This window comes from Erythrolamprus reginae, chromosome 2 (assembly GCF_031021105.1).
Source record: "Erythrolamprus reginae isolate rEryReg1 chromosome 2, rEryReg1.hap1, whole genome shotgun sequence".
Lineage (NCBI taxonomy): Eukaryota > Metazoa > Chordata > Lepidosauria > Squamata > Dipsadidae > Erythrolamprus > Erythrolamprus reginae.
In genome coordinates this window covers 355211155-355234651 of record NC_091951.1, presented here as the reverse complement: position 1 = coordinate 355234651, position 23497 = coordinate 355211155, and the positions used below count along the sequence as shown (strand labels likewise).

General features: G+C 48.9%; 1 protein-coding gene across 2 annotated transcripts in view; it reads left to right on the top strand.

Moving 5' to 3' along the window:
• Positions 1 to 23497, top strand: part of LOC139162851 (carbonic anhydrase 14-like) — a 35907-nt gene that overhangs the window by 2759 nt on the left and 9651 nt on the right. For both annotated transcript variants that reach the window (XM_070743706.1, XM_070743705.1), the window contains exons 2-6: positions 13395 to 13433; positions 14086 to 14256; positions 19901 to 20049; positions 20625 to 20717; positions 21112 to 21178. In XM_070743706.1, coding sequence (XP_070599807.1) covers positions 13395 to 13433; positions 14086 to 14256; positions 19901 to 20049; positions 20625 to 20717; positions 21112 to 21178 — 519 coding nt within the window. The remainder of the gene's footprint in view (positions 1 to 13394; positions 13434 to 14085; positions 14257 to 19900; positions 20050 to 20624; positions 20718 to 21111; positions 21179 to 23497) is intronic.

Below are 23497 nucleotides of genomic sequence, written 5' to 3'. Positions count from 1 at the left end.
ATCATCCCTTTTTATTCTCTAATTGTTGAATATATCTTTTCTTTTCCCTTTTTTAATTTATATGCTAACCATTTGCCAATTTTGTTCGCATGCTCAAAGTGGTTTTGTTTCGCCATTTTAATCTGCATTGCTATATCTTCTTTAATTATCAGGTTAATCCTATATTTCCGTTTATCTCTTTCCTCTCCTAAGTTTTCATTTTGCGGGTCAAATTGCATTTTACTTTCTAAATTTTTAATTTGATCTTGTAATTCTTCCATTAGTTTATTTTTACTTCTTTTGTCCTTGCTAATGTATACTACGGTTAATCCTCTAATATACGCTTTGGCAGTGTCCCATAGATTTTGTATCATTGTTTCGCTATTCCAATTTTCTTTTAAAAAGAAATTTAGTTCTTTTTCCATATATAGTCCTTCTCTTTTGTTACTTTTGGATTCATTGTCCACCTTTTATTCTTTCCTTCTGTTCCTTTTAAAGTTATTATAATTGGGTGATGATCTGCCCAAATATTTGTTCCAATTTGAATTTTTTTCTATTTTATTTTCTATTTCTATGCTACCCCATACCATGTCTATTCCAACATGATTTATGAGGGGGTGAGAAATACATATATTGATTTTCCATCTGGTGTTTTTCTCTCCATAAATCTTTAAGTCTGGATTCCTTCACCGTGTCAAAAAAAAATTGGGTACTAATTTTCTGTTATGTTTCTTTTATAATCTTTGTTTGCATCAACAATCACATTAAAATCTCCAGTCAAACATATACACTGGCCTTGTATTTTATTAATCTGTTCTTTTTGGTTTATATTTGGGGCATATATTACTATTAAAGTTGTTTCTTAATAATCTATCAAAATTTCTATACTTAGGATCCTACCTTCTGCATCACAGTATAATTGTTTAGGATTTAACCATTCCTGCACATAAACAGCAATTCCTCTGCGTGCACCTGGTTGGGACCCGGCTCCTCCTTCAAGCATGGGGAGAGGGAGAGGGGGGGCGGGGTCTGCCCGAAAAGGGGGACAGTGGTGCCCGGGCTTTCACCTCTTTGGTTTATTTATTTTATTTCTTACGACACCCAGACTTTGGTTTAAGATTTGCAGATGTTTGGAATAAACTCATTCTGGGGTGCCTCCCAGATGTCCCATGGGAGGGGGGGTAGACCTCTTGGGGTGCCCTTCTGCCTCCCTCCCTCCCTCCCCCTCTTGGCTGGCAGCTCTTCTCTTCCGGGGGGGGGGGAGCTGCTGACTGGTCGACTGAGGCTTCCAGCTGAGTCTGCAGTGCCCAATTGTCCTGCCTGATTCGTGGCACCTGCAAGGCATCCAAGGATGGTGGGGGGCCTCCACTTAGTAGCCCACCAAGGCTGGAAGCCTTCGGACAGGCTGGTAGTCCCTATCGTGCCTCCTTCGAAGGAAAATGACAGTCGTGGAGCAAAAAAAAAAAGGGGAGGGTGTACTTTATCCACGGCTGGAATTGTATTTATTTCTTTACATAAGAGAATTGAACTGCAGGATTCGGTCAAGATCCCTCTGAGTCTATCACAGGCACGGCTGCTTCCTGCCCCCTGCTGTCTGGCAACGAGGGCTGGTGGGAGGTTGCCCCCCCCCAGGGGTGTCATTGAGTTTTCAAAGCCCCTTGCCCAGGGATCTCTTTATCTTCCCCCCCCCTTTAAAGTCATCAAAACGTGTGGCCATCTCTACATCTTACCAACACTCCGCAGTCTGCATTGGTTGCCAATCAGTTTCCAGACACAATTCAAAGTGTTGATAATGACCTATAAAGCCCTACATGGCATCGGACCAGAATACCTCCAGAACTGTCTTCTGCCGCTTGAATCCCAGCGACCGATTAGGTCCCACAGAGTTGGCCTTCTCTGGGTCGTCTGGCAGGACCCAGGGTAAGAGCCTTTTCTGTGGTGGCCCTGACCCTCTGGAATCAACTCCCCCCGGAGATTAGGATTGCCCCCACCCTCCTTGCCTTTCGCAAACTCCTTAAAACCCACCTCTGTTGTCAGGCATGGGGAAATTGATTGCCCAGGGCCGTTTCCATTTTACGTATGGTTTGTCTGAGATGTATGACTGTTTTTTATATTAAGGGGGTTTTAATTGTTTTTAACTATTGGATTTGTACTGTTTTGTAGTTGTGAGCCGCTCCGAGTCTTCGGAGACGGGCGGCATACAAATCTAATTAAAATAATAATAATAATAATAATAATAATAATAATAATCATCATCATCATCATCATCATCATTATCATCATCATTATCATCATCATCCCATCTGATCCTGGCATTTTATTATTTTCCTGTTTCCTAATTGCTCTTTCTTATTCATCTGTGGTTATTTCCTTATCTAAAATCTCTGTATTAAATTTAGAAATTTCTTCTAGGTGGAATTCATCTAAGTATTCTTTTATTTTCCCTTTCTCAATTTCTTCCTTTTGATAGAGCATTTGATAATATTCCCTTGCTATCTTTTTCTTTTTGTCCGATAATGATAATGATAATGACCGTCGTGGGGCTTCCAAGATTCGCCCACATTTCTTCAACACTCCGTGGCTTGCATTGGCTGCCGATCAGTTTCCGGTCACAATTCAAAGTGTTGGTCATGGCCTTTAAAGCCCTACATGGCATGGGATCAGATTACCTCCGGAACTGCCTGCTACCGCATGAATCCCAGTGACTGATAAGGTCCCACAGAGTTGGCCTTCTCTGGGTCCCGTCAACTAAACAATGTCGTTTGGCGGGCCCCATGGGAAGAGCCTTCTCTGTGGCGGCCCCAGCCCTCTGGAACCAACTCCCCCCGGAGATTAGAACTGCCCCCACGCTCCCTGTCTTTCGTAAACTACTCAAGACTCATTTATGCCGCCAGGCATGGGGGAGTTATGATATTCCTTTCCCCTAGGCCATTACAAGTTATGCATCGTATGTTTGTGTGTATGTTTGGTTTTATTATAAGGGTTTTTAGTTGTTTTATTAATTGGACTTCTACATGCTGTTTTTAATCATTGTTGTTAAATAAATAAATAAATAATAAATAAATAAATAATGATGGTGATAGTGAGTGATAGTGATAATGATGATAGTGATAGTGATAGTGATAATGATAGTGATAGTGATAGTGATGATGATGATGATAATGATAATGATAGTGATAGTGATAGTGATAATGATGATAGTGATAGTGATAATGATAATGATAATGATAATGATAATAATTTATTAGATTTATATGCCGCCCCTCTCCGCAAATTCGGGGTGGCTCACAATAATAACAATATGACAATGTAACAAATCTAATATTTAAAAAGAAACATCTAAAAAACCCATCATTTAAAACCATACAACATAAGCATACCATACATAAAACTATATAAGCCTGGAGGAGATACTTCAATTCCCCCATGCCTGACGATACAGGTTGGTCTTAAGCAATTTACAAAAGACAAGGAGGGTGGGGGCAGTTCTGATCTCTGGGGGGAGTTTATTCCAGAGGGCAGGGGCCGCCACAGAGAAGGCTCTTCCCCTGGGGCCCGCCAGATGACATTGTTTAATCAACGGGACCTGGAAAAGGCCAACTCTGTGGGACCTTATCGGCCGCTGGGATTCGTGCGGCAGAAGACAGTTCCGGAGGTATTCTGGTCCGATGCCATGTAGGGCTGTATAGGTCATTATCAACACTTTGAATTGTGTCCAGAAACTGATTGGCAGCCAATGCAAGCCATGGAGTGTTGGAGAGACGTGGGCGAATCTAGGTAACCCCACAATAGCTCTCGCGGCTACATTCTGCATGATCTGGAGTTTCCGAACACTGTTCAAAGGTAGCCCCATGTAGAGAGCATTGTAGTTGTCAAACCTCGAGGGGATGAGGGCATGAGAGACTGTGAGCAATGACTCCCTGTCCAAATAGGGGCGCAACTGGTGCACCAGGCGAAGTTGTGCAATGCGAACTGTATCATCCCTTTTTATTCTCTAATTGTTGAATATATCTTTTCTTTTCCCTTTTTTAATTTATATGCTAACCATTTGCCAATTTTGTTCGCATGCTCAAAGTGGTTTTGTTTCGCCATTTTAATCTGCATTGCTATATCTTCTTTAATTATCAGGTTAATCCTATATTTCCGTTTATCTCTTTCCTCTCCTAAGTTTTCATTTTGCGGGTCAAATTGCATTTTACTTTCTAAATTTTTAATTTGATCTTGTAATTCTTCCATTAGTTTATTTTTACTTCTTTTGTCCTTGCTAATGTATACTACGGTTAATCCTCTAATATACGCTTTGGCAGTGTCCCATAGATTTTGTATCATTGTTTCGCTATTCCAATTTTCTTTTAAAAAGAAATTTAGTTCTTTTTCCATATATAGTCCTTCTCTTTTGTTACTTTTGGATTCATTGTCCACCTTTTATTCTTTCCTTCTGTTCCTTTTAAAGTTATTATAATTGGGTGATGATCTGCCCAAATATTTGTTCCAATTTGAATTTTTTTCTATTTTATTTTCTATTTCTATGCTACCCCATACCATGTCTATTCCAACATGATTTATGAGGGGGTGAGAAATACATATATTGATTTTCCATCTGGTGTTTTTCTCTCCATAAATCTTTAAGTCTGGATTCCTTCACCGTGTCAAAAAAAAATTGGGTACTAATTTTCTGTTATGTTTCTTTTATAATCTTTGTTTGCATCAACAATCACATTAAAATCTCCAGTCAAACATATACACTGGCCTTGTATTTTATTAATCTGTTCTTTTTGGTTTATATTTGGGGCATATATTACTATTAAAGTTGTTTCTTAATAATCTATCAAAATTTCTATACTTAGGATCCTACCTTCTGCATCACAGTATAATTGTTTAGGATTTAACCATTCCTGCACATAAACAGCAATTCCTCTGCGTGCACCTGGTTGGGACCCGGCTCCTCCTTCAAGCATGGGGAGAGGGAGAGGGGGGGCGGGGTCTGCCCGAAAAGGGGGACAGTGGTGCCCGGGCTTTCACCTCTTTGGTTTATTTATTTTATTTCTTACGACACCCAGACTTTGGTTTAAGATTTGCAGATGTTTGGAATAAACTCATTCTGGGGTGCCTCCCAGATGTCCCATGGGAGGGGGGGTAGACCTCTTGGGGTGCCCTTCTGCCTCCCTCCCTCCCTCCCCCTCTTGGCTGGCAGCTCTTCTCTTCCAGGGGGGGGGGAGCTGCTGACAGGTCGACTGAGGCTTCCAGCTGAGTCTGCAGTGCCCAATTGTCCTGCCTGATTCGTGGCACCTGCAAGGCATCCAAGGATGGTGGGGGGCCTCCACTTAGTAGCCCACCAAGGCTGGAAGCCTTCGGACAGGCTGGTAGTCCCTATCGTGCCTCCTTCGAAGGAAAATGACAGTCGTGGAGCAAAAAAAAAAAGGGGAGGGTGTCCTTTATCCACGGCTGGAATTGTATTTATTTCTTTACATAAGAGGATTGAACTGCAGGATTCGGTCAAGATCCCTCTGAGTCTATCACAGGCACGGCTGCTTCCTGCCCCCTGCTGTCTGGCAACGAGGGCTGGTGGGAGGTTGCCCCCCCCCAGGGGTGTCATTGAGTTTTCAAAGCCCCTTGCCCAGGGATCTCTTTATCTTCCCCCCCCCTTTAAAGTCATCAAAACGTGTGGCCATCTCTACATCTTACCGCAATGGCTTGCCAGCTTTATTATGCTATTGATTAGTCTCTGGACACAATTCAAAGGGTTGGTGGTCACCTAGAGAGCTCTACATGGCTCAGGGCCAGACTATCCACGGGACCGTCTCCTGCCGCAAACCTCCCAGAGACCAAAAAGATCCCACAGGGTCGGCCTCCTCCAGACCCCGTGGACTAAGCAATGCAGGTTGGCGGGAACTGCAGAGCAGGGCCTTCTCTGTGGCTCAAAATACAGAAAGATCTAGATAGATTAGTACTATGGGCTCAAACTAACAAAATGAAATTTAATGTTGAAAAAGCAAAATCTTACACCCAGGTAAGAAAAATCTAAGAAAAACTGGGAGAAATCACACTTAACAGCAGCGACTGTGAGAGAGATCTCGGAGTTTTGGGGGATAACCAAGTCAATAAGGGCCAGCAATGTGCAGCAATGGCTAAAAAAGGCAACACAATCTTAAAATGCATCAACAGGGGGATACACTCCACGACTAAAGAGGTCCTAATACCACTCTATAATGCCCTAGTCAGATCACACCTGGAGTACTGCATTCAATTTTGGTCACCCCACTAGAAAAAGGACATTGAAACTCTGGAGAAAGTACAGAAAAGAGAAACCAGAATGACCAAGGCATGTGAAGAGAGGTTGCTGGAACTGGGCATGGATAGCCTTGAGAAAAGAAAGGCCATAGGGGACATGATAGCAGTATACAGGTACTTGAGGGGCTGCCACAGAGAGGAGGGGGTCACACTGTTTTCCAAAGCACCAGAAGGCCAGACCAGGAGCAACGGATGGAAACTGACCAAGGAGAGATTCAACCTGGAAATAAGGAGGAACTTCCTGACGGTCAGTGCGATCAACCAGGGGAACAACCTGCCAGCGGAGGTTGTGAAGGCCCCATCACTCGACACAGTCAAGAGGAGACTGGACTGCCAGGGGAGGTGTAAGGTTTCCTGCTTGAGCACAGGGTTGGACTTGATGACCTGCAAGGTCCCTTTCAACTCTAATAACAAATAAATAAATAAATAAATAAATAAGTAAATAAACATTTACATCTGTCACGACTGAATTGTGTTGAGTGGTATGTATGTATGTTGATTGTATTGTTTGTGTTGTGGGTTTTATAATTGGGGTTTTATTTATTTATTTATTTTGTCCATTTCACAATAATACACAATGAAGGTTATAGAGGATACAGTAGAGAAGATATAGGAGATATAGGAGAGACAATAGGACAGAGAACGTAAGGCACTCTAGTGCGCTTATGTATGCCCCTTATTGACCTGTTAGGAATCTGGAGAGGTCAACCGTGGATAGTCTAAGGGTAAATTGTTGGGGGTTAGGGGATGATACTACAGAGTCCGGTAATGAGTTCCACGCTTCAACAACTCGATTACTAAAGTCTTATTTTTTACAGTCAAGTTTGGAGTGGTTAATATTAAGCTTGAATCTGTTGTGTGATCTTGTGTTGTTGCGGTTGAAGCTGAAGTAGTCTTTGATAGGGAGGACATTGCAGCATATGATCTTGTGGGCAATAGTTAGATCATGTTTAAGGCATCGTAGTTCTAAGCTTTCAAGACCTAGGATTGTAAGTCTAGTTTCATAGGGAATTCTGTTTTGGGTAGAGGAGTGAAGGGCTCTTCTGGTGAAGTATCTTTGGACATTTTCGAGGGTGTTAATGTCAGAAATGTGGTATGGGTCCCAAACAGATGAGCTGTATTCTAGGATGAGTCTGGCAAAAGTTTTGTAAGCTCTGGTAAGTAGTGTGAGATTTCTAGTGCAGAAGCTATGTAGGATTAGATTAACAACTCTTGAGGCCTTCTTGGCGATGTTGTTGCAGTGGGCTTTGGCACTTAGAGCTTTAATTATTAGTATTCCAAGGTCCTTGACCAAGTGGGGATTATCTGTGATAATTTATTTATTCAGTTTGTATTTGAAGTTCTGGTTCATTTTGCCGATGTGTAGGACAGAGCATTTGCTGGTAGAGATTTGGAGTTGCCATGTGTTGGACCAGTCAGAAACTGAGTCTAGGTCTTTTTCTAGAGTAGTTGTGTTTTCAGTGGTGTTGAAGAGTTTTACATCATCTGCAAAAAGAACACAGTTGCTTGTGATGAGATCGCAAAGGTCATTGATGTAGAGAATGAAGAGCATAGGTCCCAGTACGCTACCTTGGGGACACTGCTTTTAACAGGGACGAGTGTCGATATGGAGCTTCCTATTTTGAGCACTTGTTGCCTGTTTGACAGGAATGCAGTAATCCAGCTCTGGAGGGATCCTGAGATGCCATAGGATTTGAGTTTTAGAAGTAGTTTGTCGTGGACCACTGAATCAAAAGCTTTGCAGAAGTCAATATAAATTGCATCTATAGTTTTTCCTTGGTCAAGATGAGTTGTCCATATGTTTTTGCAGTGGAGGAGCTGTAGGTTGCAGGATAGTTTTTTTCTGAATCCAAATTGTTTGTTAGAGAGCAGATTATTAGTTTCTAGGTGGAGAGTAATTGATTGGTTTATAATTGATTCCATGACTTTACATGGGATGCAGCATAGTGAAATTGGTCTGTAGTTATCGACAAGAGATGGGTCTCCTTTTTTGAAGATGGGGATGACATTGCTTTCGACCATAGTTTAGGAAGTGTGCTGGTTCTGAAGGATTTTTAGAAGATTATGCTCAGTGGTTCTGCTATAGAAGAAGATAGATTTCTTAGGAAATATGCACATAGACCATCTAGTCCGACTGATAGGGAAGGTTTAAGGCAGGGGTCCCCAAACATTTTACACAGGGGCCCAGTTCACTGTCCCTCAGACTGTTGGAGGGCTGGACTATAAAAAAACCCTGCAGTTTTCTTAACGCCGTCCTGGGGAGGGGGAGGAGACGAAGTGGAGCAAGTGCGAGATTTCTCTTTCTCTCTCACTCTTTCTTCCTCTCATTTTCTTTCTCCCTTTTTCTTTCTCTCTCTCACTCTCTTTCTCTCTCTCTCTCACTCACTTTGTATCTCTCCCTCTCTCTCTCTTTCTCCCTCTCTCTTTCTTTCTCTGTCCCTCTCTTTCTCTCTCTCTTGCTTTCTTTTTCTCTCACTCACTCACTCTCTTTCTCCCTCTTCCTTTTTCTCTCCCTCTCTATCTCTCCCTCTTTCTTTTGTTCTTTCTCTCTGTCACTCTCTCTTTCTCTCTTCCTTCCTTTCTCTCTCTCTCTCTCACTCTCTCTCTTTCTTTCTCTCTGTCCCTCTCTCTCTGTCCCTCTCTCTTTCTTTCTCTCTCACTCACTCTCTATCTCTCCCTCTCTCTCTCCCTCTTTCTCTCTCTTTCTTTCTTCCTCTGTCCCTCTCTCTTTCTCTCTCTCTTTTGCATTCTCTCTCTCTCTCTCTTTCTTTCTCTCTGTCCCTCTCTTTCTCTCTCTCTTTTGCTTTCTTTTTCTGTCCCTCTCTTGCTTTCTTTCTCTCTTGCTTTCTTTCTCTCTCTCACTCACTCTCTTTCTATCTCTCCCTCTTTCTTTCTCTCTCTCTTTCTCTCTCTCTCTTTCTTTCTCTGTCCCTCTCTTTCTCTCTCTCTTGCTTTCTTTTTCTCTCACTCACTCACTCACTCTCTTTCTCCCTCTTCCTTTTTCTCTCCCTCTCTATCTCTCCCTCTTTCTTTTGTTCTTTCTCTCTGTCACTCTCTCTTTCTCTCTTCCTTCCTTTCTCTCTCTCTCTCTCACTCTCTCTCTTTCTTTCTCTCTGTCCCTCTCTCTCTGTCCCTCTCTCTTTCTTTCTCTCTCACTCACTCTCTCTCTCTCCCTCTCTCTCTCCCTCTTTCTCTCTCTCTCTTTCTTTCTTCCTCTGTCCCTCTCTCTTTCTCTCTCTCTTTTGCATTCTCTCTCTCTCTCTTTCTTTCTCTCTGTCCCTCTCTTTCTCTCTCTCTCTTTTGCTTTCTTTTTCTGTCCCTCTCTTGCTTTCTTTCTCTCTTGCTTTCTTTCTCTCTCTCACTCACTCTCTTTCTATCTCTCCCTCTTTCTTTCTCTCTCTCTTTCTCTCTCTCTCTGTCTTTGTCACTCTCTCTTTCCCTCTCTCTCTCTCTCTGTCTTTTTCTCTCACTCTTTCTCTCTCTCCCCCTTTCTCTCTCTTGTCCCCCCAGCGATCATCGTGCCGGCAGCACCACGGGGGCGTGGATCCGAGCCCCCACCCCCGTGATCTTTGGGCTGGCACCGGCAGCACACAGGGGCAGTGTCCTCCTTGTCGCCCCCCGCAGGCTGGCAGGGGGATGGGGAGCGTGCGCGCACGCACGCATGACATTCACAATAAGAAAAACCTTTGCTGGCCTCTGCACTTTCGTTGCTCCCCGCCTCCAACTCCAACGCCTGGCTTCATTGCACAGCCTTGGAAAAGGCTGTGCGGGGGGTTGTTTTTCACAGTGAATGGACGGGAGATTCGGGAACTTATTGTGTATATGTAAAATCTTGTGCGCTTCCGCGGGCCGGATAGATGACCTCAATGGGCCGCATGCGTCCCGCGGGCCGTAGTTTGGGGACCGCTGGTTTAAGGTCACGTAATGCTTTTTCAACTTGGTCTTCAGTGAAGTCTATTTGGGTTAGGTCATTGAGAGAATTTGAGGTGCGAGTTATGAATTTGGGGGATGAGCCGTTGCTGTTGACAAATACAGAGCCAAAGAATGAATTGAGAAGGTTAGCTTTGGATGAATCGTCGTGGTATTCTTTGTTGTTGGGTCCTTTGAGAGGTGGGATAAGTTTAGAGTCCTTGCGTTTGTTGTTGACAAAGTTGTAGAAAGCTCGATTGGATTTGAGAAGAGAAGCAATGGAGGAAGAGTAAGTCTGAATCCGATCGAACACTTGTAAGAGCTTTTATTAAGACTTACAAAGTGGCGCTCAAGGCGGCAAGATGCGCATATCATTCTGCCTTGATTGCATCAGTGGAATCCCGCCCGGCCGCTCTGTTTAGGGTGACCCGCTCCCTTCTTAACCAGGCGGGAGTTGGGGAGCCCTTACAGAGTGTTGCCGAGGATTTTAACACGTTTTTCACTGATAAAATCGCTCGGATCCGGGCGGACCTCGACTCTAATTGGATAACACAGTTGACTGACAATGATTCAGTCGAGGTGACTGGGGCTCGTACTTGTCCATCTGTCTGGGAAGAGTTTGATCTGGTGACGCCTGATGAAGTGGACAAGGCCATTGGAGCTGTAAGTTCCGCCACCTGCTTACTGGATCCGTGTCCCTCCTGGCTGGTCTCTACAGGCAGGGAGGTGACACGGAGCTGGGTCCAGGAGATTGTCAATGCTTCTCTGGGGAGGGGGTCCTTTCCGGATCCCTACAAGGAGGCACTTGTGTGCCCCCTCCTCAAGAAGCCTTCCCTGGACCCAGCCATTCTTAACAACTATATGCCAGTCTCCAACCTTCCCTTTATGGGGAAGGGTGTTGAGAAGGTGGTGGCACTCCAACTCCAACGGTCCTTGGAAGAAGCTGATTATCTAGGCCCTCAACAGTCAGGATTTAGGCCCGGCTACAGCATGGAAATTGCTTTGGTCGCGTTGATGGATGATCTCTGGCGGGCCCGGGACAGGGGTTTATCCTCTGTCCTGGTGTTTCTCGACCTCTCAGCGGCTTTCGATACCATTGACCATGGTATCCTTCTGCACCAACTCAAGGGGTTGGGAGTGGGAGGCACTGTTCTACAGTGGTTCTCATCCTACCTCTCCGGTCGGTCGCATTCGGTGTTGGTAGGGGGTCAGAGATCAACCTCTACGTCTCTCCCTTGTGGGGTGTCTCAGGAGTTGGTCCTCTCCCCCCTACAATTCAATATCTACATGAAACCACAGGGTGAGATCATCCAGAGGCATGGGGTGAGGTATCATCAGTATGCAGATGATACCCAGTTGTACATCTCCACCCCATGTCCAGTCAACGAAGCAGTGGAAGTGATGTGCCAGTGCCTGGAGGCTGTTGGGGTCTGGATGGGTGTCAACAGACTCAAACTCAACCCAGATAAGACGGAGTGGCTGTGGGTTCTGCCTCCCAGAGATAATTCCATCTGTCCATCCATCACCCTGGGGGGGGGGAACTGTTGACCCCCTCAGAGAGGGTCTGCAACTTGGGCGTCCTCCTCGATCCACAGCTCACATTAGAGAACCAGCTTTCAGCTGTGGTGAGGGGGGCGTTTTCCCAGGTTCACCTGGTGCACCAGTTGCGGCCCTATCTGGACCGGGACTCACTGCTCACAGTCACTCATGCCCTCATCACCTCGAGATTCGACTACTGTAATGCTCTCTACATGGGGCTACCTTTGAAAAGTGTTTGGAAAGTTCAGATCGTGCACAATGCAGCTGCGAGAGCAGTCATGGGCTTCCCAAGATATGCCCATGTTACACCAACACTCCGCAGTCTGCATTGGTTGCTGATCAATTTCCGGTCACAATTCAAAGTGTTGGTTATGACCTATAAAGCCCTTCATGTCATTGGACTAGAATATCTCCGAGATTGCCTTCTGCCGCACAAATCCCAGCGACCGATTAGGTCCCACAGAGTGGGCCTTCTCCGGATCCCGTCAACTAAACAATGTCGTTTGGCGGGCCCCAGGGGAAGAGCCTTCTCTGTAGCGGCCCCGACTCTCTGGAACCAGCTCCCCCCAGAGATTAGAACTGCCCCCACCCTCCTTTCCTTTTGTAAACTCCTTAAAACCCACCTTTGTCGTCAGGCATGGGGGAACTGAGATATCTCCCCCGGGCCTATACAATTTATGTATGGTATGTTTGTACGTATGTCTGCTTAATAATGGGATTTTTAAAATATTTTAAATTGTAAATTATTAGATTTGTTATGAACTGTTTTATTGTGTTGTGACCCCCCCCTTGTCTACGGAGAGGGGCGGCATACAAATCTAATAAATAAATAAATTTTGTGCGTAGAAGGTTTTCCTCTTGTATGTTGTGGAAGTTGAGACATTCTGGTTTTATTTGTTTGCATATGCTTTTGTAACGGCTTATGAAGTTTACTACTTGTCCTTTTTCGTTTTTACGCCAGAGATATTTTTTTTTTAATTGTAATTTTCTTATTGAGAGGGGGAGGTAATTTTTCTTGGTTGAGGCAGATGCAAATGGTACGTAAAGTCTGATGATTACTTTCATCTCAAGCAAGAATGTGTTGTAGAGGTCATCCATAGAGTTGCAGTTAGAGAATAAGATTTGCCAGTTTAATGTTGAAAGATTATAACATTTATAACATATAAAATATAACATTTATATTTGACTTCTTTTATCATTGTAATTTGTATTTTTATATTGTTGTAAACTGCCCTGAGTCCCATTGGGAAGTGGAATAAGTAAATATAAATAGGTTTCAATTTCTTCATTACACCCGGCACAGGACTTTATCCCTGCATCCCTCAACCCTCCTGCAAACACCCCCACTCGCAGAAGCACCAAGAGGTGGGAACCGTCCCGAGACCTTTGAGAGGCAAAGAGCTGTTCACGGCCGGAGCCGGTTTAGACTGGCGTTTCCTTTCGGCGGCATCTGGGGTCACCAGGGGGACCTGCGGAAGAGGGAGGCAGGGTCTCTGTCTCTGTAGCCCACCACCCAACCTCTGGCCTGGCCTGTCATTCAGGGAGGGAGGGGGGGAAGGAAGGGAGCTGCTCCCCACATTTAGAATTAAAATGGAGTGGGGGGAGGGGCAAGCCCCCCCCTTTTCTGCTTTTGTGGGAGCAGCCACTCAAGTCAGGTTCTCTTCTTTGCTCCCCAGGTGTTGCCGGGCACAAAGACCATCACTGGAGCTACAAAGGTAAAGGCCGGCCGTGTTCCCTTGGGCCCCTGGCAAGGTGAATGCTGGTTAATGATCACCCAGCTCTGGTCACACCTGCTGCCTGTGCACTCCTGGGCTTCCGGCTGCAGCAGCAGGGAAGGCCCCCTCCCTCCGCCTTCCCCCACCCCCCTTCCTTAGCCGCTGCAGGTCGTGCCCACTGCCCACATATCCCTCCCTGCGGCAGAGGCCATCAGAGATGTCCTTGCGCCCAGCCTCCTCCCCACCCAAGGGCACCTACCGGCCTTCACTGGGCAGTGGCTCCCTCCCCCCTCCTCCCGCCTGCCCGCCTGGCCCAGAGCTGTCAGCCCACCTGCATTTACAGGCTGGAGGCGAGCCTGGCCAGATCGACCCCAAGATCCCGGCTCTCTTGCAGGCAGCCCAGCCTGGCAGAACCAGCCGATCCCCAGATCCAACCTGTTCGTGCAGCAGTTGAGAGGCGTTTTAAAGCCAGAGCTGCGCGAAGTCTCCAACCCAGAAAACCTGCCTGGACGTTCTCTCTTCTCTGCACAGCCGAGAGTGAGGCGGACCAAGCTCCACTTTCCCTCCTGGTCAAGCTTCCTCTCCCCCCCCCCAGCGCCCCACGCCCTCTGAGGCAGGGAAGAGGCCCCTGACGCGTGTCCTTCTCTTTCAGACATGCCAGAGTGGGCGTCCGAGTTCTCCCACTGCGGCGGCCACATGCAGTCCCCCATCAACATCAACACGTCCACTGTCAGCTTCAACGCCAGGCTGGAGCCTCTGTTGCTCTCCGGGTACGATTTGCCTCCCGAGGAGACGCTTCCCCTGAAGAACAACGGCCACACCGGTGAGCGCCTGAGGACCAGCTGGGTGTGGCACCCCCGGACGACGGGGACCAGGCCAGCTCCTCGGTCAGGAGTTCTTCCTGCTTCCTGGAACCGGGGGGCCGTCTCTTGGCCTGGAACCGGGGGGGCCGTCTCTTGGCCTGGAACCAGGGGGCCGTCTCTTGGCCTCCCGCAGTGGGGTTTCCGGAGGTGCATGGAAAAGAGATGGTGCCTGTTGCCAGATTCCAGCTCTGCCCTTGCCCTTGACCCCCCCACCTCTTGGAGGGTCCCTGACAACAGCGCCCAGACTCCGGGACCAGATCCCTCAGGGATCCCTCCAAGCTCTACAGGAATTAGAAAGGGTTTGCGAGGTGGTCCCATGCAAGCAAACAGGTGAACTTGCTCAGTCCACTTAAGGAGAGAACTTTGGGGTCCTCGGTGATCTCTGAGCTTGGCTGTTTTATTACCAAACTAGATGATGTCATCAGGGCTCAAATGGTGTCACCTAGTTTGATAATGAAATGTCTGCCGGAAAATAGCCGAGCTCTGAGTGCTACAAGGAACCCCGAGATGCAAATACAGTAGTCTCTTCTATCGTTAGAATAGGACTCTCTCTCTCTCTCTCCTCTCTCTTTCTCTCTTTCTCTCTCTTTCTCTCTCTCTCTCTCTTTCTCTCTCTCTCTTTCTCTCTCTCTCTCTATCTCCTCTCTCTCTCTCCTCTCTCTCTCTCTGTCTCGTGTGTGTGTGTGAGGCAGGGTCACAATAAACAGGATGGGGCTCTGGCTGCATGGCGGTCACTGCCATCCCCTTTTTTGTTTGTAATTGCTTATTTTAATTATAAGCACCAGCTCCAAGGACCCCAAGTCACTGTTCAAGTTTGTTTCTTTCTTTATGTATTTATGTTTGTAAAATGTATTAGCTGCGCATCTTGTCACATGGCCTTACTTTGTCCTTTGACAGAAGGTGGATTGATTTGTGATAAAGGCAGGGGTGGGCTACTGCCCAGACAATGGGGGGGGTGCAGTGGGGTAGCGAAAATGGAGCTCCACCCCAGAGCACCCATTTTGCACTGAAAGATGTTGAAAGAAAATGCAGGGCGTCCTGCATCCGCTGCGCCCACAGTGTGGTAGTAAAACTCCCCCCCCTATTTTTTTAATTTGAGGGTCTCTCCTTCCGATCCCCACTGGCTGGTCGGCAGCTAGAAGGCACAGCATCCCATAACAAAGCAATGGCACTTGGTTGGCACTGAAATAAAGCCAGAAGCAACTGCTAAGCCTTTTACAGTCAAACACAAACATTCTGCTAAAGAAAAAGAAATAATTTTGTGAGAGCAATGAGCCGAGTTGGGAGGGACCACGGAGGTCTTCTAGTCCACCCGCCTGCTCAAGCAGGAGATCCTGTACCACGTGCAGCCTCTTCTTAAGGGCCTCCAGTGTTGGGGCCCCTGTTCTCCTTTTGCTGCCTGTTCTCGCTGTCAGGAACTTTCTCCTGAGTTCTTCCAGGTTGTCTCCCTGCCTGATTCATGTCCGTCAGTTGCTTCTCGTCCTGCCCTCACGGGCTTTGGGGAACAGGAATCCTGCTGTCACGTCACAGTCCTTTCCTTCCCCCCAAATCCAGACCCTTAAGCATCCTTGTTCTTCTTCTCTGTGCTCTTTCTAAAATCTCAACACCATGTTTGTGTCGTGGTGACCAAAAGTGGAGACAATACATCGCAAGTGTTGTGGTCTTGACATCCATGTTAGAAGGAAGGACCCCAGAGTTGTGGAGTCCAGGCCCCTCCCTTACTTTTAATGGAGACGAAAGAGAGACCAGCTGATACATTTTAAGGACAAAGCTGTTCTTCCATCAGCCTTCAGAACCGGTGCCCAAAAGAGACGGGATTCTCAGAGGGAGGGGCTGCTTCCGTCCTTCACGAGATGCAGTCTTTACTTCCTGGTCACCTCTGTCATCCACTTGGATTTAAAATGTGATGAATGGAGCTGGACACAAGCATCAAAGGAAGCGTCTCATCACGGCAGAACGCAAAGTAAGAATAAAGGGAAGCTTCCTGGGCCTTCAAATGCGTTATTCCGATGAGGTACCCCGAGGTTGCCTAGACCATTCTTTGCAGCTGGGCTTATATTCACCCTGCAACCTTTTCCAGAAATGCCAAAATCAATCCAGGCCTCCCTGATTCTCTCTCGGGAAGAAACTTTGCCTTGGTTAAGGACAGAGACGAGGCCAGAGCCATTTCTCACAGCTCTTTACTCAGTGCTGCCTGTGAGGCAACTGACTCCCTGGCTGACACAGCTCCTTTTATATGAAACTGATCAACCAAACAACCAATCAGGAGAGAGTATTTTCCCACTCCAAAAGAGGACCAGAGTGAGAACTTAAACTGACAACATCTGCAATATATCTAATAGATGACACTCCTCCCCATCAAGACGGAGCAGGGCGGTGATCAAAATACCAATTTAACGTGTGCAGGCAGGGCGGAGGTTCCGTCTCAAGACTTCCTCCGTATTTCGAGTTTGAATCCTCCTTTCACTGGCTCTTGTCCTACTCTTGGTGTACTACAGAGGGTAAATCCACACCGTACAGGGTGGCCGCACTCATGGCTCCCCTTGGCCTCTTCCTCTGCACACCCCAAGCTCTTCTGACCAGCCTCCGAGGCCTGCCCCATCCTGGCCACTTCCCCCCCCCCCGTGCCCCCTTTCCTCTTTCTCTGGGTCCTTGCCCTATTGTGGGGGCAGGCACAGAGCAGAAAGGCCGGCGACCGCAGCCCTACATTTCTGTGAATGCATCAACATTTTTAAGAGAAGATTGAACTGCCACTTGACTGGTGCACTATAGGGTTCCTGCTTGGGCAGGGGGTTGAACTCGATGGCCTTCATGGTCCCTTTCAACTCTAACAATAAATAAACAAACTCCCTGGGCAGCTGCAGCAGTTTTGCTCCGGCCCTTCCCACACAGACCACTGCCAAACTAGGTGCCTCCTTTTATGCGTCTGTGCCCCTGATTTTTCTGATAAAATCAGAAAACAACATTTCTTCCCACTCAATTATATTTGGTTGGATAAGACCCAATTTTTAACTTTGTTGAGATCCTTTGGGCCTGTTTTCTGAGCGGGTAGCAGCCTCTTTCTCCCAGCTTAGTGTCATCTGCCAAATAGTTGAGGACCTTTCCTATTTCCTTCTTTAAGTAATTTATGAAAACGTTGAGGAACATGGCCCTGGGATGAGACCCTACTGCAAACACCTGGATGTGGCTCCAGGAAGGACCACAAGGTGGATACTATTGTTCAGTACTAAATCCATTTGGTGGTGGGACCGGCGTCCACCCCACATTTTCCCCCTTTATCAAGGAAGAGCCCGTAGTAGTCCTCCTTCAAACTCCTTGAAGGACCATCTGCTTCCTTGACGGCGTTGGCTTTGGCCATCAGTGATGCTTTCTCACCACTCTTATCTTCTGGCGGCCCCTTTAAAGGGCTGGTTGTTCTTCTACAGCATGGGAAACGGCCCCTTCCCACCGGCTGCCTCCATTCCCTCCACTTTCCTCCCCGTCAGGAGGCTCCGTTAGGGCTTCTCAGAGACCTGCTCCTTCCGTCCAAGGACAGAGCTTTCCCTGCACCTTGTCCTGGGAAACGGAAGTCCAGGCCTGGCAGACTAGGGAGCCCAATGGCGCCAAGAGAATGTGTCAGGTCTTCTTCCCCTCCTCGGTCAACACATGGTCAGCCATTGAGTTAATTCCCTCGGTAGCACCACAAGCACAAATCTCACGGTCGCTTTGAGGATTGGGACATTTCCACAAAATGAAAAACTTTTGTGCCTGGCAGTTGACTCGGTATCTTGTGTATGTCAACCACATCTCACAGGTGGGGTCCTGTCCCATTGCCCACCGCCTTCTGCAAGTTGAAAAATAAATTCTGCAACATTGATGGTGATCAACCTTTAATCAGAAAGCAGGACGGGGTGTTTTGCTCCTGTTCTGGACAACAGCTCCCAGGTCCAACAATGGCTCTTTGGGTGACAACAGCCACCCACCACCCTCTGTCCACTCAACCTGGAAAGAGTCCTGCTTGCAATACGATTTTCCAGAATATCTCGTTGGACATTCTGGCGAGGAGGTGAGCCCTGATGTGAGTTAATGGTGCACCAGGCCTTCTTCTCAAAGTCTCTCCAGCCACTTGCTCTGAGGCTTCCCACTGTGCTGCCAGAGTCAAGCCTGAGTTCCCGGGAGAGGGGGGGCTGCAGTTAGATAGAGGTCTCCCTGCCCACCTACTTCTATCCCGTATGCCCTGAAAAGAGGAGCTGAGTTGAGCTGAGTGATGTTATGAGCATGGACAGGTGGGAAAGTATTGGTAATGACCTATAAAGCCCTACATGGCATCGGACCAGAATACCTCCGAGACCGTCTTCTGCCGCACGAATCCCAGCGGCCGATAAGGTCCCACAGAGTTGGCCTTCTCCAGGTCCCGTCGACTAAACAATGTCGTCTGGCAGGCCCCAGGGGAAGAGCCTTCTCTGTGGCAGCCCCGGCCCTCTGGAATTAACTTCCCCCAGAGATCAGAACTGCCCCCACCCTCCTTGTCTTTTGTAAATTGCTTAAGACCCACCTGTATCGCCAGGCATGGGGGAATTGAGACCCCAGGCTTATATAGTTTTATGTATGGTATGCTTGTATTGTATGTTTTAAAATAATGGGTTTTTAGATATTTTCTTTTAAATATTAGATTTGTTACATTGTCATATTGTTATTATTATTGTTGTCAGCTGCCCCGAGTCTGCGGAGAGGGAGGGCATACAAATCTAATAAATAATAATAATAATAATTTTATTATTATTATTATTATTATTATTATTATTATTATTATTATTAGGGGAAAACCTGCTTGTTCCATCCTGCAGTCAGTCTGGCCGACCTGGGATAGGGGTCATTCCCCTATCCTGGTGCTTCTTGACCACTCAGCGGCTTTCGATACCATCAACCATGGTATCCTTCTGCGCCGACTGGAGGTGTTGGGAGTGAGTGGCACCGTATTATGGTGGTTCTCCTCCTACCTCTCCAGTCGGTCGCAGTCGGTGTTAGCAGGGGGTCAGAGGTCGACTCCTAGGTCCCTCCTTTCTGGGGTTCCTCAGGAGTCGGTCCTCTCCCCCCTGCTCTTTAATATCTACATGAAACCCCTGGGTGAGGTCATCTGAGGACACGGGGTGAGTTACTATCAGTCCACTGATGACACTCAGCTATACATCTCCATCCTGTGGCCACTCAGTGAAGCAGTGGAAGTGATGTGCTGGTATCTGGAGGCTGTTGGGGTCTGGATAGGATGGAGTGGCTGTGGGTTTTGTCTCCCAAGGACAATCCCATCTGTCCATCCATTACCCTGGAGGGGGGAGTCCTCAGAGGGGGTCCGCAACTTGGGTGTCCTCCTTGATCCACAGCTAAGCTTAGGACATCAGCTGTGGTGGTGAGGGGGATGCTTGCAAGGGTTCGGCTGGTGCACCCGTTGCGGCCACATTTCGACAGGGAGTCTCTTCTCACAGTCACTCACGCCCCCATCACCTCAGGGTTCGACTACTGCAACGGTCTCTCCATGGAGCTGCCTCTGGAGAGTGTTCGCAGACTGCAGGCAGTGCAAAAGGCAGCCGCATGATGCGCCCGTGTCTCACCCTCTCCCTTCTCCAGTTCTTCTAGGTCTGCCCAGGAAAATGACCCTCGGTGGGGGTGGCTTCCCCCAGCCATACCAAGCAGCCCAGCTGCACCTGCACTGGGGATCCGGGAGCGCCCGGCCTGGCTCTGAACACACAGTGGACGGGCACCGTTACGCGGGCGAGGTAAGCCCCGGGCTCTTGTCCATGGTGCCGGTCAAACAGCCCCCGCGGCCTTTTCTAGGCTTTGGGAGGTGCAGAGCTTTGCTGGCCTTGAAGCCCAAGCCACGGACGGAGCTGCTCATGCATTGAACGGGGTCTTTTAAAAATGGAATGAAAGTATATGAAAATGCAGTGGGCCTTTCCACTCTTCTTGGGCGTCTCCAAGGGCTGCAGGAGAAATTCTGTGGCGTTTTCTCTGCGACCGGGTTGTTTTCCAGGAGCTTGAAATGCCAGAGTTTCCTCCCAGGGTTTCATTGCGGTTGTGTCCTGTGAAGTGCGATCGTCTCTTGTGTACAAGCTGCAGGAACACCCCGGAGACCAACAGGGGTGCCTCTGGAGCAGGGTGGGCTGCTGGCCGGACGGGTGGGGTCACAAACATGGAGCTCCACCCCAGAGCCCCCAAATTGCACTGGAAGATGTTGAAAGAAAATGCAGGGTGTCCTGCATCAGCCACACCCACAGTGTGGTAGTAAAAATGTTGGTGTCCCTCCACTGCTCTCGATTGTGCTCAGCGCTGACCTCTCTGTCTCTGCCTCCAGATCCATGTGGTCCATTACAGCTCCCGCTTTGAGAGTTTGCAGGAGGCCGCGAGTGAGCCGGGAGGGCTGGCCGTGCTAGCTGCCTTTCTGCAGGTGATGGGGATGGGTGTGTGTGTGTGTGTGTAGGAAATGAGGGTGGGCCGGGCAGGGGCCGTGCTGTGGGAGGGACCCTCCTTGGAACACTGACAGCATTTCCACCAGCTGCCCTTCCGAAAGCATTCAAGCAATGCCTGTGGCTGTTGAGTTGTGTTATTTAATGTACAATGGATGGCGTTGTTCATGCATAAAGCAGGCCCCCCCGAGAAGCAAGGCCCTTGGCCACACAAGGCAGGGTGCCTACATACCTACCTGAGCCGCCCCGAGTCTTCGGAGAGGGGCGGCATACAAATCTGTTGTTGTTGTTGTTGTTGTTGTTGTTGTTATTATTATTATTATTATTATTATTATTATTATTATTACCTCTTGCTGCTGCTTTTGTCTGTTCCAGGTAGGGACGGAGACAAACGAACCCTATGAGCACATCCTCCAACAACTGAGGGAGATCCAGGAGGAAGGTAAAGAGGGGGGCAGTGGGCAGCTCCCCCTCATTCCCCAGCTGTGGGCCTGGCTGGAGAGAGCTGGGGGCAAAGGAGTCAGGCAGCGGAGGGGCCGGCATCACCTGCAGGCGAGGCTACCATTCCCATGGGACCCGCTGGCGTCCAGGGTGCCTTGCCAGGAAAGCGAGAACTGGCCGGCTCCCCTGCACCGGTCCTCAGTCGCCACCCTGGCTGGCTTTAAAGACCTTTCCCTCCCGGTCAGAGGAGCGAGGCAACGGACGGAAGTCAGAAGAAGGAGAAGTGGGCACGCTCGCTTCCTCTTCACCAGCCACAACTGTTGCTCCCTGTGCCAACGGGGTCCCTGATCCCCCCCCCAAATCAGTGTTCCCTCTAATTTTTTTCGGGGTGAGCGGACAAGAATAGTGTCTCTCCCTTCCTTCATCTTTCAATCCCTCTCTCTCTCCATCCCTCTTCCTTTCTCTCTTCCTTCCTTCCTCTCTTTTTTGCTCTTTCTCTCTCCTTCCTTCCCTCCCTCTATGTCTTTCCCTCCCCCTCCTTCCCCCCTCTCTTTCTCTCTCTCTTGCTTTCTTTCTCGCTTTCTTTCTCATTCTCTCTCCCCTCCTTTCTCTCTCTCTCTCTCTCTTTCTCTCTCGTTCACCACGCCGGCAACAGAGAGAAAAAGAGAGAGAGAGAGAGATGGAGAGAGAGTGGAGGGCGCCGTTGTCTTTTTGTTTTCAGCTGGGCTCCCGGGAGGCGGAGCATGGCTGGGCACTGTGTCTTCGCCTCCGTGCGGCTCTGCAGCGAAGAGGAAGTAGCCGCGCGCCGCCTTCCGGGAGCCCGGCCGACTTTTGGAGCCGTTTTGTTTTCGGCCGGGCGGAGGCGGCGCGCAGAGGCGAAGACATGGCGCCCGGCCACTCTCCGCCTCCCGGTATCCCAGCCGACTTTTGTATCCCAGCCGACTTTTGGAGCCTGCTCGCTGCGAGCGAGCGGGCGGCGGGCGGGCGGCGAGCGGGCGGGCGGCGAGCGGCGGGCCGGCGGCGAGCAGGTGGGCCGGCGGCCAGGTGTTCGGGGGGCAGCCGGCGCGTGCTCCCCAAATCTCCCTGCCAGCCCACCCGCCCGGAACATTCAAAATAAGAAAACCCTTCGCTCTTACTTTAAATGTTCCGGGCGGGCACGCAGGCAGGGAGATGGGAAGAGCGTGCGCCGGCCCGCACGCCTGCCAGCCTCTGGAGAATGCCTGCCCCCCCTCTCTTGCAGCGGAGGAGAAAGAGAGGCCGGGCGGGTGGGGGGCAGGGCCAAGAGGCCTGGAGCGCGAGGGGGCCGGAGGCACCATGGAGAGGCAGGTGTGGCCGCGGCTCCCTTCTACTGCCCGCGCCTCTCCCCCGCCCCCCCGCGGGCTGGCAGGGGGTTGGGGAGTGCGCAGGTGAGGAAAAGGGTGCGCGGGGGGTATTTTGGAGCGCGCGCGCGCTCACGTGCGCAGCTTACAGGGAATGGTGCCCCAAATCCATTCGTCTGAAGGGGGATGCTCTTAGGGAGGGAGGGAGAACCTTCTTTTGCTCGGGTGCTAAAAGGGCGCACGCACACACGCGAGAGGGAGAGAGAGAGAGACCACACCCACAATGTAGTGCCCCCCCCGCACATGAACGCAGGCCCCACTGAAGCCTCTGGGATTTTTGCCTTCCTCAGGCTTCAGGAAATGAACTTTGGTTTAGATGTCTTGTGTTATGTAAGGCTATATATTTTATGGTTTTATATTGCCTATGACTGTATGCTGCCCAGAGTCCCCTCGGAATTGGGCAACTTGGAAGGTAAATAAATTAAATTAAATTCAACTTCCAGGAGGCCCACTGGGCTGTTTTTTGCCTTCCTCAGACTTCAGGAAATGAACCTCCGGTAGACCCGCTGGGCTGTTTTTCGCCCTCCCCAGGTTTCAGGAAAGCCTCCTACAGCCTGGGGAAAGTGAAAAACAGCCCAACGGAAGTTCGGAAATGAAACTTCGGTAGGCCCGTTGAAGGGGTGGGTTCTAATTTTCACTCACTGCCGGTTCGCTTCTTCCCGCGCTGCGTGGGACTCGTGGGCGCTCGCATGCAAGGCGTGTGCGTGCACGTGCAGCGGCAATTTAAAAATCCCCGAACTCTGTCGCCTTTCCTGAAGGAGGAGAAAAATGGCCTCTCCCACCCTGCAGAAGGCCGAAACTCAGCTGGCCAGCATGCACCTGCACGCGGGAGCTGACCTGGGGCCCTGACAAAAGGTTCCGTGGGCCACCTGAGCCATGCGCGCCATAGGTTCATCACCGGGGTCTCAGGGTGACAGGCAGCACCGCCCATCTTGATGGCT